This window comes from Salmo salar, chromosome ssa10 (assembly GCF_905237065.1).
Source record: "Salmo salar chromosome ssa10, Ssal_v3.1, whole genome shotgun sequence".
Lineage (NCBI taxonomy): Eukaryota > Metazoa > Chordata > Actinopteri > Salmoniformes > Salmonidae > Salmo > Salmo salar.
Genome location: NC_059451.1, coordinates 94,722,931 through 94,740,329, shown reverse-complemented (window position 1 = coordinate 94,740,329; position 17,399 = coordinate 94,722,931). Strand labels below are relative to the sequence as shown.

Here is a 17,399-nt window from a genome sequence, read left to right as displayed (position 1 = left end):
TTTTGGAGAAATGTCCTCTGGTCTGATGAAACAAAAATAGAACTGTTTGGCCATAATGACCATCGTTATGTTTGGAGGAAAAAGGGGGACGCTTGCAAGCCGAAGAACACCATCCCAACCGTGAAGCACGGTGGTGGCAGCATCATGTTGTGGGGGTGCTTTGCTGCAGGAGGGACTGGTGCACTTCACAAAATAGATGGCATCATGAGGAAGAAAATGATGTGGATATATTGATGCAACATCTCAAGACATCAGTCAGGAAGTTAAAGCTTGGTCCCAAATGGACAATGACCCCAAGCATACATCCAAAGTTGTGGCAAAATGGTTTAAGGACAACAAAGTCAAGGTATTGGAGTGGCCATCACAAAGCCCTGACCTCAATCCTATCGAAAAGTTGTGGGCAGAACTGAAAAAGCGTGTGCGAGCAAGGAGGCCTACAAACCAGACTCAGTTACCCCAGCTCTGTCAGGAGGAATCGGCCAAAATTCACCCAACTTATTGTGGGAAGCTTGTGGAAGGCTACTCGAAACATTTGACCCAAGTTAAACAATTTAAAGGCAATGCTATCAAATACTAATTGAGTGTATATAAACTTCTGACCCACTAGGAATGTGATGAAAGAAATAAAAAGCTGAAATAAATAATTCTCTACTATTCTGACATTTCACATTCTTAAAATAAAGTGGTGACGCTAACTGACCTAAGACAGGGAATTTTTATTTGGATTAAATGTCAGGAATTGTGAAAAACTGAGTTTAAATGTATTTGGCTAAGGTGTATGTAAACTTAAGACTTCAACCGTATGTGTTTAGAGTATATTATAATAAAGAATATGTTGATTGTTTGTTTTACCTCTTCTTTGGACTTGAGGACACATAAAAATGTATACTCTCATACCTGAACTGTGTGGCCAACTACACCACGTACATTTCCAGTTGCCATGTATAGCAGAGGAATTACATTCTGGTGTGCAAAGTACTTAGTTACTACATGGCATAATGACAACATCCTGCTTTAAGAAACTATAGGAGAGAACAAACGCAGTCCTTCAGTGTAAGAGAGGATCCAGTTTTATTTCAGTTTGTAAGCAGTGCCATACAACCCTTTATGGTACCAGACATTAGAAAAGGCCTTACATCAGATGACTGGAGAGTACTAAGGGCTAGATTCAATCAGATTGACATCTGCATAGCAGTTGTTTTGGCAGTGTGGGAACTGCATAGAGCTGTCAAATCCACAAGCGTCTCATTGTGTTACCTTATTGTGGACACTGCCATTGGATACACTGAAACATCCCATGCAGCCACGTTAGAAGTTCAAACACTTGAATTAGATTGATACCGTATAAATTCCCCATTCAAATTAACATGAAAACATGCATTAGCCTAACATCAATGGTTTGACATTTTATAAATTATTTCTAAACACCGATAGCCTACACTTTCTAGAGCGGTAGGATTAAGGGAGTGGTTTGTGACATACAGAAGCAGCCACTCACCCGATAGAATATCTCATACCGCAGTCACAACTTTAAAACATCTGCTATGCAGATGTCGGCCAATGCTGGTTAATTCTCCATCTGATTTGAAGCCTAAGACTACACTTATCCCAACCAGGATGATTAGATGCAGATTGTACATTTATTGGGATAGTGTGAAATACTAGTGTTGGCAAATCTGAGCAAAGTACACTACCGGTATACAAATTGTATGGAACCTCTAGGTACTGGAAGATTCTATAGAAAATCAGCTAGTGTAAGCTCTGCTACAGATGGATGCACTGGTACTATTTTCATGGAGCAAAGTGTCAACCAAGACTTGAACACTCACCGTTTCATCTGCCTCTTACGATACCTGCTTCCTTAAAAGGTAGGTGTGTGCAATGCAACAGAGTTGAGACACCATGCTCAGACTTCTTCCAAATCCTACTCAGTGTGATCATATCTCCATAGGTGAGTATACCAAACTATACCAGGATGTTCTGTTTATTGCCTGTAAGATGACAGAATGGATTTAATGTCCTTGTTGTGACTGATTCTATCACTGATTAGAAGTACAAAACAGCAATATGAACAGAGGGGAGTCCAATTTGATAATGCATTCCTTTAGATCCATCAATTTGATAGTGTTCTTGTAAAACTGGCAAGAAAATAAAAATCTATTTGATTTATTCGTTTTTTGGGGGGGGATACAAAAAGTGAAAGTAAAAAAAGCAACCCTTATGTTCACTCTTTTCTCTTGACAGTAACTTTTCAATCTTTCCAGGCATCTGTTACAGCTTTAAACTAGAACTAAAGTTTTTAAACTGTACACAAAGTGAACGGACAAACAAAAACGCTATATCACTACCCATCGCTTAATTTTTTTTTTTTACTCTTACACATGCTTGTCGAGAACGAGCACCCTTAAAAAAGAGCCCAAGAGGCAACGGACACCCAGAGTCTCCTAAAGATTCTAAATGAATCAACAGAATCGGATAATCATAATCTATTCTTAAACCCAGAAGCTGCCTGCCTCTTCAGTCAAACATAACAGATTACAAAAGGCAAATGGATTTTTAGTTGTTTTCTTTTTAGAGATGTTTTTGTTGATACTGCATCCATTGTGTGATGACCTGCCCCTAAGGCTTCTGACGGTCTGAGGCAGGTGTACATACACCTCAACCCAGTTAATTGTGTGTATATATATATATATATATATACACACACGTGTATACGTTTGACACACTCTAGGATGGTTTTCTATGAGTCTAAAAAAAAACCTGGGCCAAGCTCTGTGGTTCCAGTCTGCATTGCAGGGGAGGTATTATGAGGTTGCGCCGGGTGTGGGGTTGACATTCTGTGTGGAGAGCTGAGGAGCGACCTCGATGATTCGTGGTTTGTCGATGATGCGGGCGGTGCGGTTGCCCTTCTCCACAATGCCGATGATCCAGGCCTGGTGGCCCTCGCCGTATTTAGGAGATTTGATCTCAGCACAGAAACGAGCTGCCTGCTCCCTGGGAAGACAGATCAACAGACCCCCTATAGATAGAGACAGAGGTGGCTGATGAGTATATGTGTGAAAGAGGTGAGAGAACCTAGACAGACAACAGGCCGACAAAAAACACATGCACGGCCAGAGACACACAAACATTCACACATACCTGATGTCTCGGGGCAGGTGCCGTGCATGAGTCCGAACATGTTCCCGCAGGCCTTGGACACAGCGGCCATCTTGGCGAGCACAGGGAGGTTGTGAATGACGAATGAGACCTCGCTACGCTGTTGCCGTGCCAATGTCTGGGCATGGCCCAGAATCCCGAAGCCAGTGATGTCAGTGGCGGCGTGAGCGTTGAAGGTGTGCATCAGACCTGCAGCTGGAGAGAAAAACAACTACATCAATATTCACATTACATTCATCCAAACAATGGTAGAAGTTAGACAGGAGAGAAGGGGGGAGAACAACTTGAGGACAGGTACTTGTTCTGTTGAGTCGGGCGGTGTGTGTACCTGTCCTGTTGAGCCGGGCCATGTTCATCATAGCTTCCTGATAGGCCAGCTCTACATCCTCCTGAGTCACCACCAGCTTGATCTTATTCCACTTGTCAGGCTGAGGGACAGACATATACATACGATTTTAGACCACTTTTGAGGCATGGCAATGACTGATAAAGCTTTGATTGGGTCCAACTGTCCCTCCCGTTGATATTTTTTGACGGATAGACGTTTTGTTCATTACATTGACATTTTAGTGTTTAAGTTACAATACAGTAAATCAAAGGAGAGGTTAGTGTGTTGAGACTTACAATGTCCAGCCACTGGTGTACCGCCACAGCCACCTGAGTCCCAAGAGGTTTGGTGAGAATCAACACATCTCCTGGCACTGCGTTGTCTGGCCTGGAAGACAGCAGACACCACATCACCATAGCTATCATTACTATCACAACACAGCTCACATGATCAAAGCAATTAGAGTTTAGAGGCTCAGAGAGAGAGATCTGAATAATAGTGAAATCCCCAAAAGTGTGAAAGACAGGAGGGCAGCTGTCTGTGAGGAGAGGGTTCTTACATGATGAACTCATTGGGTTGACAGACCGTAGTGGCCACCCCCCCCAGGACCACCCAGGGGTTAAGAACTGTCTGTCCCCCCGTAACAGACGTGCCTGCTTCCTCCGACGCATCTTTGAACCCCTGGATGATCAGAGGCATCACCTTGTCCCGCTCCTGACAGGGACACAGAGACATGGGAGGGACTATTTAGTGGCTGGGTGCTACACATTGGTATGTGTGTGTGTGTGTGTGTGTGTGTGTGTGTGTGTGTGTGTGTGTGTGTGTTGCCATGCACCTTTTCTGACAGTTTGTTACTGATCCCCAGTAGCATCAACATGTTGTCACATTCCGTCACTCCCATGGCGTACAGGTCACTTAGAACATTGGCACACGCAATTCGCCCCTATAGAAACAGACAGGAATAAAGAAGGCATTATTGACATGATTTACTGTAGATATGAATGAAGATAACACATACTCTGCTCAAGGTGAAAGAAACGACTCCAGTCCAAAGCTCTCAGTAACTACTCAATCTATACGATACTCACAGGACCTAAAGCATGTAAGGTATGCCTGAAAACATTAACACAATGAGGGGTACAGAATGAGAACCTACCATCATATAGGGGTCGTCCACTATCGGGTAGATGTAGTCTGTCGTTTGGACTAGAGAAAGGCCCCCGTGCCTGAGGGGGATGACACAGGTGTCCATACCAATGCCTGCAAAGAACAGTTATTATTAACCTGTTGGGGATAGGGGGCAGTATTTGCACGGCCGGATAAAAAAACGTACCCGATTTAATCTGGTTACTACTCCTGCCCAGTAACTAGAATATGCATATAATTGTTTGATTTGGATAGGAAACACCCTAAAGTTTCTAAAACTGTTTGAATGGTGTCTGTGAGTATAACAGAACTCATTTGGCAGGCCAAAACCTGAGAAGATTCCAAACAGGAAGCGCTCTCTCTGACTATTTCTTGGCCTTCTTGATCATCTCTATCCAAAACAGGGGATCTCTGGCATAACGTGATATTTTCTAACGCTCCCATAGGCTCTCAGAAGGCGCCAGAACGTTGAATGATGACTTTGCAGGCCATGGCTGAAAAACAGTAGCGCATTTGGATAGTGGTCGATCTGAGAACAATGAGACTGTGGCACTCGTGCACGAGACTCCACCATGTTTACATTTTCAGTCTTTGAACGAAAACAGGGTTTCCCCGGTCGGAATATTATCGCTTTTTACGAGAAAAATCGCATAAAAATTTATTTTAAACAGCGTTTGACATGCTTCAAGTACGGTAATGGAATATTTTGAATTTGTTTGTCGCTACCGGCGCGTCGCCCTTCTTTACCCTTCGGATAGTGTCTTGAACGCACAAACAAAACGCCGCTATTTGGATATAACTATGGATTATTTGGAACCAAACCAACATTTGTTATTGAAGTAGAAGTCCTGGGAGTGCATTCTGACGAAGAACAGCAAAGGTAATCCAATTTTTCTTATAGTAAATCTGAGTTTGGTGAGTACCACACTTGGTGGGTGTCAAAATAGCTAGCCTGTGATGGCCGGGCTATCTACTCAGAATATTGCAAAATATGCTTTCACCGAAAAGCTATTTTAAAATCGGACATAGCGATTGCATAAAGGAGTTCTGTATCTATAATTCTTAAAATAATTGTTATGTTTTTTTGTAAACGATTATCAAGAGTAATTTAGTAAATTCACCGGAAGTGTTCGGTGGGAATGCTAGTCACATGCTAGTCACATGCTAATGTAAAAAAGCTGGTTTTTGATATAAATATGAACTTGATTGAACAAAACATGCATGTATTGTATAACATAATGTCCTAGGAGTGTCATCTGATGAAGATCATCAAAGGTTAGTGCTGCATTTAGCTGTGGTTTTGGTGACATTATATGCTAGCTTGAAAAATGGGTGTCTGATTATTTCTGGCTGGGTACTCTGCTGACATAATCTAATGTTTTGCTTTCGTTGTAAAGCCTTTTGAAATCGGACAGTGTGGTTAGATTAACGAGAGTCTTGTCTTTAAAATGGTGTAAAATAGTCATATGTTTGAGAAATTGAAGTAATAGCATTTAAGGTATTTGAATATCGCGCCACAGGATTCCACTGGCTGTTGAGTAGGTGGGACGCAAGCGTCCCACCTAGCCCATAGAGGTTAAACTGTAAGTTATCTGAAGAATGGATGTGAATAAAGTGTGTGTGTGTTCATACCAAGTCTGGGCATGACGGCTCCAAGGAACTGTTCATCCTCCTGATAGTGGTTCTCCTGCAGGGCTTCTAGAAGCTTCTGTAGCACATCCTGGGGTACCTATGGAATAACAAGCAGATTACCTCAGAACTACAAGTCAAGCTTAATCATCATCCTAATGTGTTGCATTTGTAGTGCTTTTCTCAAACTCACCAAACTTTACATTGTATAGTTATAAAAATAAAGTAAATGTCTGCTCATTGCTCCAAAACATGACTTAATGTTGACGCTAGAGACACAGCAAGGACACTTTTGAAAGCAGCAAAGACTAAGTGGCCAATAACATTCTATTCATTGCCATTACACCAGTAGCCAGTCTTCGATGTACCCTAATAAATCTGTTCACAGCGCCAGGGGTGTAGAAAAACCCACCTTGCAGCCCGTTCCTTTGAGCTCAGTGAAGCGTGTGAGTCTGAAGCTCTTGTCTAGCTCGTAGCTCTCTGGGTTAAACGACTCTCTGACAGACATGGCTGGAGACACTTTGGGACCTCAGTCAATAACCTGAGGACAGAAGATAGGGAGAAGGGGAGAGAGGGATGAGAAACATGGCTGGAGTAACACTGGACAGTCACCCCTGACTACATCTCTTCTCTGTTCAACCAATTAGCATCCAGGATCAGGATACAGCAAATAAGGAGAGAAGGACCGAGGGATGAGTAAAGGAAAGAGGTTGTGAAACATTAAATATTCTGTTTTAGTGTAACTACTACTAAACTGAAAAGGTAAAGGCATAGTGGATGCTTATGCAGACATTTGATTAGAACAATTTACCATCGGCTATCAATAGTGTTGAAGAATAATTTTGTATCTCAAAGTGCTATTAATGAAGATTAGTTTATATCTCAAAAATGTCCAAAGTGAGTGAACTTACAAAAAACTAATCTAACTAAAATGTATGTACAATGCCTTGCGAAAGTATTCATCCCCCTTGGCATTTTTCCTATTTTGTTGCATTACAACCTGGAATTTGAATGGATTTTTATTTGGATTTCATGTAATGGACATACACAAAATAGTCCAAATTGGTGAAGTGAAACAAAGAACTTGTTTCAAAAAACTGTGGTGCCTGCATATGTATTCACTCCCTTTGCTATGAAGCCCCTAAATAAGACCTGGTGCAACCAATTACCTTCAGAAGTCACATAGTTAGTTAAACAAAGTCCACCTGTGTGCAATCTAAGTGTCACATGATCTCAGTATATATACACCTGTTCTGAAAGGCCCCAGAGTCTGCAACACCACTAAGCAAGCAGCACTATGAAGACCAAGGAGCTCTCCAAACAGGTCAGGGACAACGTTGTGGACAAGTACAGATCAGGGTTGGGTTATGCAAAAATATCTGAAACTGAACATCCCACGGAGCACCATTAAATCCATTATTAAAAAATTGAAAGAATATGGCACAACAAACCTGCCAAGAGAGGGCCTCCCACCAACACTCACGGACCAGGCAAGGAGGGTATTAATCAGAGAGGCAACAAAGGGACCAAAGATAACCCTGAAGGAGCTGCAAAGCTCCACAGCGGAGATTGGAGTATCTGTTCATAGGACCACTTTAAGCCGTACACTCCACAGAACGGGGCTTTACGGAAGAGTGGCCAGAAAAAATAAGCAAACATGTTTGGTGTTCGCCAAAAGGCATGTGGGAGACTCCCCAAACATATGGAAGAAGGTACTCTGGTCAGATGAGACTAAAATGTAGCTTTTTGGCCATCAAGGAAAACACAATGTCTGGGCGCAAACTCAACACCTCTCATCACCCCGAGAACATCATCGGCAGGGACTGGGAAACTGGTCAGAATTGAAGGAATGATGGATGGCGCTAAATACAGGGAAATTCTTGAAGGAAACCTGTCTTCTAGAGACTTGAGACTGGGACAGAGGTTCACCTTCCAGCAGGACGATGACCCTAAGCATACTGCTAAAGCAACACTCAAGTGGTTTAAGGGGAAACATTGAAATGTCTTGGAATGGCCTAGTCAAAGCCCAGACTTCAATCCAATTGAGAATCTGTCGTATGACAAAGATTGCTGTACACCAGCAGAACCCATCCAACTTGAAGAACGGGCAAAAATCCCAGTGGCTAGATGTGCCAAGCTTATAGAGACATACCCCAAGAGACTTGCAGATGTAGTTGCTGCAAAAGGTGGCTCTACAAAGTATTGACTTTGTGGGGGTGAATAGTTATGCACGCTCAAGTGTTCATTTTTTTTCCTCATTCCTTGTTTGTTTCACAAAAATATTTTGCATCTTCAAAGTGTTAGGCATGTTGTGTGAATCAAACGATACAAACCCCCCAAAAATACATTTAAATTCCAGGTTGTAAGGCAACAAAATAGGAAAAATGCCAAGGGGGATGAATACTTTCGCAAGCCACTGTATCTTTAAAGCTGAATCAGTTGATCAATGGCTTGAACTTGTTGCAAAATCCAATAAATCATAAATGAATCACTCAAAAAAGGGAAAAGTTAATTTCTTAGATCAAATGAAATTGTATTTGTCAAATGCACCAAATAGAAGTTGTAGACCTTACAGTGATATGCTTACTTACAAGCTCTTTACCAATGATGCAGTTAAATGAAAAAAGAACAAGAAATAAAACAAGAATGAAGCCATATACAAGGATTACCAATACCATATCAATGTGCAGGGATACATGGTAATTAAGGTAGATATGTACATGTAGCAGGGAGGGGTAAAGTGAATAGGCATCGGATAGATTGAAATTAGCAGCAGCGTATATGTGTACATGTGTGATAATGTGTGTCTGTTAGATTTTTTTATGTGGGATAAGTCCATCCACACAGATTGTTCCAAAGATCGTCTAAGAAAGGAGAGCTAGTATTTGATTGTTCTAGTGCGCACAGGTGTGGTTTTCTGAGATAATTCAGCAATTAACATCCCATCATGCTTTGGGTCATGTGTAAAAATGCCCAGTTGCCCATTATTTTGGCTACCACAGCAAGAAGAGGTCTTAGTCACTTTGAAAGAGGGGTCTCAAAGTAGCATAGGGGGTTTAAAGGTTGTGTGTCTCAGTCACCAGATCAAAACACAATTGAACACTTATGGGAGATTCTAGAGCGGTACCCGAGACAGCGTTTTACGCCACCATCAACAAGACACCAAATGATGGAATTTCTCTAGGAAGAAAGGTGTCGCATCCCTCCAACAGAGTTCCAGACACTTGTAGAATCGCATCCCTCCAACAGAGTTCCAGACACTTGTAGAATCTATGCCAAGGCGCATTGAAGCTGTTCTAGTGGCTCAACACCCTATTAAGACACTATGTTGGTGTTTCCTTTATTTTGGCAGTTACCTGTAGTTTTGGCCAAATTCACAAGTCTTCCATTGATATCCTTTAACATAAACACCTGTACAGGTGAGAAAACACATAGCTCAATGTGAAACCACGTTTTGGCTATGTTTTCCTCTAGTTCTGCAGAGTATAAAAACTGTTTTTGTTGACCACTCACTGACATAGCAACCAGAGACCAGTTTCCATGTATTTATTCACATCTGTTTCACTTTGCTGTGACATTAAAAGCAATGATTTATATATAAACCTTAATTTGCTGATTCTATGTATTGGCCAATAAGAGGCTTTGAAGCCCCAAGTTAGCCATATTGGCACTCACCAGAAGAAGCAGTCCTCCATAGGAATGAATGGAATTCTACAGTATTTCAATTAAATGTTTCAGGGACAAAATTACATGTATTTAAGTATTTTGTTGTTGTAGCAGGGACAGTAACATTAAAACTTTTTTAAAAGGTAGATGGTAAATGTTTTTGTTTATTTTATGTTTAGCACACATTAAACTATGCATTAAGGGGTCTAATAGAATAATCGTGTCTAAACAAATGTAGACATTAATAAATGTATTTCTAAAGATCCAAAATAATATTTTTTTTTAACTTTGGGGGAGTGCCAAGATGGAGGCGCGGCGGATTCAAAACAGCGCCTCCTGTCAGTCATCTAGAATATATCATTGATGAGAAGCGTGGACGTTGGACATAGAATCAGACCTAACTAGTCGATCTGGTCTCGGGCAATTTGATGGCTAAATAAAACAAAAATTGAATACATTAAATATTAAACACAATCCCAGTTGCAGGCTATCTTGCGTCACTGTGTGATCCTGTATTTTATCATGGCTCCGGATAAATTGTTGCGCTTGGGGTCCTAGTCAGAGTTTGGCTTCTGAAACAGTGCGAGGAGGATGTGAAGTTGGGCTAGTGTGCGCCGGCTCAAATTAAATCATGCACCAGACATTTTCAGCCAAATCATTTCCGGCAGTCAAAAGTTACCAATATTAATCAATTAGCTATCTACAGACATTAAAACAATCTTAGCAATAATTGTGTGAGTTTTTCCTGTCTTCCAGCTGCATGCTTGTAGCCTGCCAGAGAGCTAACATTAGCTAATAGCCTGTTTGCTAATCAATGAGTTTAGCTAGCTGATGTGCTAACTATTAATCAAGTGGGACATCGTTTGTGTGACTAATCGGGTTTCATACAACAGTTAAAAAGCGGATAAAACAATACTGTATTCTTAATCATTTAAATTAGCGAGACCAGAACGAAAAATAGCATTTTATGTTTCGAAGTAACCGGGAAAGCAGTACATAAAAATGTCGGCGGTGGAAAAAATTAACCCCTTCCTGTACAGCGCCATGCGAGACGTGCTACAACAGACTTTGTAACAATAAAATAACGCCATACATGCAATTTGCACACAGTTTGTAATCATATACTGCATTACATATATGTAAAATACCCCCCCTTTGCATTTATAGGGCTGAACCAGAGTTATATTCGTATAACATTTCCCCTTTAATTGCTCTCACCAGTTTATCCTTACCGGTTTTGCTTTAGCGGCGGGTCTCCAGAAACAAGAGAAGGAACAGTACCAGAATGCATTTGGAGTAAATCGGGTGTCCTTGAAGATAGCCTGACGAAAAATCTATTAACTTTTATTTTTTGTTTTACAACTGAATATATTTCATTTTATCGCGTTAGGAAATGCATAAAATAAATAGATGTACATGCATCAGATAATATCACAAGGTGAGGACCGTCATCACAACGGGAGAAATCTTGAGGTAAAGCACGAGATCACAAAGGGTCCTTCGCAAGGAGACTGGCGCCTTTACCTCCCCTTTAAAGAACCGCAGAGTCTGGCAATAAAAAGTCAACAATGGATTGTACCTTTAATTTAGTCTTCCCTCCAATATGATAGAGATCAGTATGCAATCACAGATGTTCTAATCAAGTTTATAGCGTTTACAATAGAAACAGTGCATGCATAATGTTATATGATTGTACATTCATTGTGAAATTAATTCTGAATTCCAGGTTATATGTACAGTATCTGGTTTTATAAAATGTGTGGTTTTAACCATGTGGAAAGAGACTGATCATTTTCCTTTTAAATTAATGCCTGAATTAAAGGTTTGCATTAGCCGACTTGCTAAATGTAATTCTAATCAGCTCATACAATTATACACCTTATATGTCAGGACTAAGGCACTGATAAAATGAGGGGGTACCATAGCATTGATGCATCTGATAATAACTGGATAGACCTGATATGACAGACTGCGCTCATAGACTAGATGTAACATAGTAAACGTAAATCCGGGAAGTTCAAATTAGTATATGTTACGTTTGGTGTGGTTACATAAGGAAGCATGTTAAGGTACAAACAAAAGGACGGTGGTTGGCCGGGTTGGATGGGTAGGCATATAATGTGAAGTCTAGCCAACCCAAAGGTTGTGTTCGAATCTCATCACAGAAAACTTTAGCATTTGAGCTAATTAGCAACTTTGCAACTACTTACCATGTTAGCTAACCCTAACCCCTTAACTTAACTCCTAAGCCTAGCTAACATTAGCCAGCTAGCTAACTTTAGTGTTAGCCACCTCTAGCTAACGTTAGCCATAACAAATTGGAATTCGTAATATATTGTACGTTTAGCAAATTAGTGAACATATCGTACATTTGCAAATTCGTAACATGTCGTTCGAATTGCAAATTTGTTACAAATCGTACAAATTGTAATTCATAACATATTGTAATGAAACAGGCAGGGAGCAGGTCTCGAACCCTCAACCTTCTGGCCCAAAATTCAGTGCCCCAAAAGCATGCTCGAGTGGCAGAGTCGATATCCGCGCTTATAAACCCAGGGTCGTTACACAACTCCCTCCTTTCAAAGTGCGTGTTCTCGAGCTAGCTTAGGACTCAATGTCTTATAAGAACATGCTCAATGGCCAAGCACACGCACGTTCGTGGATGCAAGGTCACTTCTGACACCAATGTAATGAAACCCAGGGTCGTTACAATATTGTTCGATTTGCATTCGTAAGATACCATATGAAATGGATGATGTGCATCCACAAATGAATACATACCATACGAAATGTAACATATATTGTAGCAAATTTGGGTGGGTAGCTCCAACCGGAACTCGAACCCGGGTCCAGTGGTTGTCAAGCCAACGCCTTATCCGTTATGCCAAGAGTCCCAAGCCTCTTGATGAAGTCACCCTTCCTCTGGGAGAGTGTGTCCCCATGCTTCTCTATACTAAGTCCCTCAAGTGGACACGCCTTTCCAATGGCCCCACGGCCGCCATACCACTTTTGATGATCCATTGGTAGTTTGTTGTAAGCAAGTATTGGTGCTAACCGTGTGTCATTGGATGCTAGCATGCTAATTAGCTACGGCGTCATAGGATACGGTGCACCGGGTGGGTTTCACGGAAGAATACTGTACCAAGTTATCTAGCTGAATAAACTAAGCTTGAGCCTATTCCTGGAAACATTGAACCACTGTAGTTTACATCAATTATAATTTCTAAAGTGGAAGTTGGAAAAGTTATATTTGAGTGTGTGAATGGTGTCAGTGAATGGTTAGTGAGGGAGGCCCTGCTCTCTCGCTTCTACGGTTGTTTAGTTCATTTTCATTCCAATCTCCTTTGCATTAGCGTAGCCTCTCCTGTAGCCTGTCAACCATGTGCCTGTCTATCCCTGTTCTCTCCTCTCTGCACAGGCCATACAAACGATTCACACCGCGTGACCGCTGCCACTCTAACCTGGTGGTCCCAGCGCGCACGACCCACGTGGAGATCCAGGTCTCCGGCAGCCTCTGGAACTGCCGGTCTGCGGCCAACAAGGCAGAGTTCATCTCAGCCTATGCTACCCTCCAGTCCCTCGACTTCTTGGCGCTGACGGAAACATGGATTACCACAGGAAACACTGCTACTCCTACTGCTCTCTCCTCGTCTGACCACGTGTTCTCGCATACCCGAGAGCATCCGGTCAGCGGGGTGGTGGCACTGGAATCCTCATCTCTCCCAAGTGGACATTCTCTCTTTCTCCCCTGACCCATCTGTCTATCTGCTCCTTTGAATTCCATGCTGTCACAGTCACTAGCCCATTCAAGCTTAACATCCTTATCATTTATCGCCCTCCAGGTTCCCTTGGAGAGTTCATCAATGAGCTTGACGCCTTGATAAGTTCCTTTCCTGAGGATGGCTCACCCCTCACAGTTCTGGGTGACTTTAACCTCCCTACGTCTACCTTTGACTCATTTCTCTCTGCCTCCTTCTTTCCACTCCTCTCCTCTTTTGGCCTCACCCTCTCACCGTCCCCCCTACTCACAAGGCAGGCAATACGCTTGACCTCATCTTTACTAGATGCTGTTCTTCTACTAATCTCACTGCAACTCCCCTCCAAGTCTCCGACCACTACCTTGTATCCTTTTCCCTCTCGCTCTCCTCTAATACTACTCACTCTGCCCCTACTCAGATGGTATTGCGCTGTCGCAACCTTCGCTCTCTCTCTCTCCTGCTACTCTCTCCTCCTCCATCCCATCATCTCTTCCCTCTGCTCAATCCTTCTCCAACCAATCTCTTGATTCTGCCTCCTCAACCCTCCTCTCCTCCCTTTCTGCATCCCTTGACTCTCTATGTCCCCTATCCTCCCGGCCGGCTCGGTCCTGCCCTCCTGCTCCGTGGCTTGACGACTCATTGCGAGCTCACAAAACAGGGCTCCGGGCAGCCAAGTGGAAATGGAGGAAAACTAGCCTCCCTGCGGACCTGGCACCTCTCTACATTTTCTTACTCTGTTTCTGCTGCTAAAGCCACTTTCTACCACTCTAAATTCCAAGCATCTGCCTCTAACCCTTGGAAGCTCTTTGCCACCTTCTCCCTTACCTCACCTCGCTCATCAACTCATCCTTGACCGCTGGCTACGTCCCTTCCATCTTCAAGAGAGCGAGAGTTGCACCCCTTCTCAAAAAACCTACACTCGATCCCCCCGATGTCAACAACTACAGACCAGTAGCCCTTCTTTCTTTTCTCTCCAAAACTCTTGAGCGTGCCGTCCTTGGCCAGCTCTCTTGCTATCTCTCTCAGAATGACCTTCTTGATCCAAATCAGTCAGGTTTCAAGACTGGTCATTCAACTGAGACTGCTCTTCTCTGTGTCACGGAGGCTCTCCGCACTGCTAAAGCTAACTCTCTCTCCTCTGCTCTCATCCTTCTAGACCTATCTGCTGCCTTTGATACTGTGAACCATCAGATCCTCCTCTCCACCCACTCCGAGTTGGGGATCTCCGGCGCGGCTCACTCTTGGACTGCGTCCTACCTGACAGGTCGCTCCTACCAGGTGGCGTGGCGAGAATCCGTCTCCGCACCACGTGCTCTCACTACTGGTGTCCCCCAGGGCTCAGTACTAGGCCCTCTCCTATTCTCGCTATACACCAAGTCACTTGGCTCTGTCATATCCTCACATGGTCTCTCCTATTATTGCTACGCAGACGACACACAATTAATCTTCTCCTTTCCCCCTTCTGATAACCAGGTGGCGAATCTTATCTCTGCATGTTTGGCAGACATATCAGTGTGGATGACGGATCACCACCTCAAGCTGAACCTCGGCAAGACGGAGCTGCTCTTCGTCCCGGGGAAGGACTGCCCGTTCCATGATCTCGCCATCATGGTTGACAACTCCATTGTGTCCTCCTCCCAGAGTGCTAAGAGCCTTGGCGTGACCCTGGACAACACCCTGTCGTTCTCCGCTAACATCAAGGCGGTGACCCGATCCTGTAGGTTCATGCTCTACAACATTCGCAGAGTACGACCCTGCCTTACACAGGAAGCGGCGCAGGTCCTAATCCAGGCACTTGTCATCTCCCATCTGGATTACTGCAACTCGCTGTTGGCGGGGCTCCCTGCCTGTGCCATTAAACCCCTACAACTCATCCAGAACGCCGCAGCCCGTCTGGTGTTCAACCTTCCCAAGTACTCTCACGTCACCCCGCTCCTCCGCACACTCCACTGGCTTCCAGTTGAAGCTCACATCTGCTACAAGACCATGGTGCTTGCCTACGGAGCTGTGAGGGGAACGGCACCTCTGTACCTTCAGGCTCTGATCAGTCCCTACATCCAAACAAGGGCACTGCGTTCATCCACCTCTGGCCTGCTGGCCCCCCTACCTCTGCGGAAGCACAGTTCCTGCTCAGCCCAGTCAAAACTGTTCGCTGCTCTGGCACCCCAATGGTGGAACAAGCTCCCTCACGACGCCAGGACAGCGGAGTCAATCACCACCTTCCGGACACACCTGAAACCCCACCTCTTTAAGGAATACCTGGGATAGGATAAAGTAATCCTTCTAACCCCCACCCCCAAAAAAGATATAGATGTACTATTGTAAAGTGGTTGTTCCACTGGATATCATAAGGTGAATGCACCAATTTGTAAGTCGCTCTGGATAAGAGCGTCTGCTAAATGACGTAAATGTAAAAATGTAAATGATACCGCTGTAGCAAATGTTTGGGGTAGCTCCAACCAGGATTCGAACCCGGTCCTGCGACTGTCAAGCCAACACCTTAACCGTTACGCCAAGAGGTATGAACTCCTTGACGCAGTTGCTAGGTGTTATGTTAAGGTCGCTACAATATTATACTAAATGGAGTGTCTTGGCTTTACGTACAGAATAATACGACATGCTCTGAGACCACGTTGAATATGAGGGTTAAATCACCGGAACATAAACCATAATTTACAGTAGACAATTCCTAATTTCAAAATGTTTTCCCCTATGAATAGCAAAGGGGAGAAGGCTTTTGAAATGTTCCAACAGAACCAAAAAGGTGTTGGGCCCCTGGCAAACACTAGAGGGAGATATGAGCTCGCATCCCAGCTGAAACGTTACAGTTGCCTAGGCTATCACCACTCCTCGTCACTCACTGGCCATGCTACACAGAAAAAAAGGCACCTTGCTTTTCATCACAAAAGTTATTTTAACCATGACCTCTAACCTTAACTCTAATCTCTCCCAACACTGTCTGTACTTGCTCGTCATCACTTCTGACAATATTACATTTACATTTTAGTCATTTAGCAGACACTCTTATCCAGAGCGACTTACAGTAGTGAATGCATACATTTCAATTCATACATTTCCCCCACCATAGGAATCGAACCCACAACCCTGGCATTGCAAACACCATGCTCTACCAACTGAGCCACAGGGAGGCCACTTGAACTTTGTATTCTAGCACAATTCTGACCAGCGGCGTAGGCAGAAATTGCTGTGTGGCTGGGCATAAGTACAAGTGTCTGGGCCATCATTTTCCAGTAAAAATACATATTTAATTGAACATTTGTGAAATCAAATTGCAATTTTTTATTTTATTTTTGCCTTGGGGCAGGCAGAAAAATGTGCAGTTTTATAGCTCATGAAAGGGAACAATTTCAACTTTATTTCCACAAATATTTGTCTAAATATTTACAACATTTTAAATGTATTTTGATAGACCAAAGTATCAGCTACTGTATCACACTATGTAAAGGAACAAACTCCTAAATGTTTTTTTCTTCATAAAATGTAATTTACTGGATTTATGTCAACTCCATCAGACAGCTCTACCATAAAGTTTGCAAAATAAATGGGAAGACATTTTTGATGTACCAATTCCATGTTACATGGTGGATGAACTGATACACAAACCAACGCTTGATTCAACACTTTGAGTTTTTCAATTTAAATGATTATAGAAAATTCTTGCCAGCAACAGAATGTTTTATATATATATATAC

The 17,399-nt window shown here is 42.9% G+C and overlaps 1 protein-coding gene across 2 annotated transcripts; it reads right to left on the bottom strand.

Moving 5' to 3' along the window:
• Positions 1 to 1,054: 1,054 nt before the first annotated feature.
• LOC123724479 (selenide, water dikinase 1) lies at positions 1,055 to 11,435 on the bottom strand. Of its 2 annotated transcripts, none has more exons than XM_045688258.1 (10): positions 11,161 to 11,435; positions 6,675 to 6,803; positions 6,266 to 6,362; positions 4,644 to 4,747; positions 4,323 to 4,430; positions 4,047 to 4,201; positions 3,784 to 3,874; positions 3,488 to 3,587; positions 3,142 to 3,354; positions 1,055 to 3,019 (listed from the first exon to the last, which is right to left on the bottom strand). In XM_045688258.1, exons 2-10 carry the CDS (start codon positions 6,768 to 6,770, stop codon positions 2,805 to 2,807), a joined length of 1,179 nt encoding a protein of 392 aa, XP_045544214.1. In that variant the 5' UTR covers positions 6,771 to 6,803; positions 11,161 to 11,435; the 3' UTR covers positions 1,055 to 2,804. The 2 variants fall into 2 exon arrangements, with proteins under 2 accessions (XP_045544214.1, XP_045544215.1); XM_045688259.1 differs by having other exon boundaries at positions 11,147 to 11,250.
• Between the last annotated feature and the right edge of the window lie 5,964 nt (positions 11,436 to 17,399).

Coding starts and splice junctions, on each gene's coding strand:
- LOC123724479 (XM_045688258.1), bottom strand. CDS start 6,770: ATGTCTGTCAGAGAGTCGTTTAACCCAGAGAGCTACGAGCTAGACAAG. Junction 3,588..3,783: donor TACACCAGTGGCTGGACATT/GTAAGTCTCAAC, acceptor TCTGTCCCTCAG/CCTGACAAGTGGAATAAGAT. Junction 3,355..3,487: donor GGCCCGGCTCAACAGGACAG/GTACACACACCG, acceptor TTTTCTCTCCAG/CTGCAGGTCTGATGCACACC.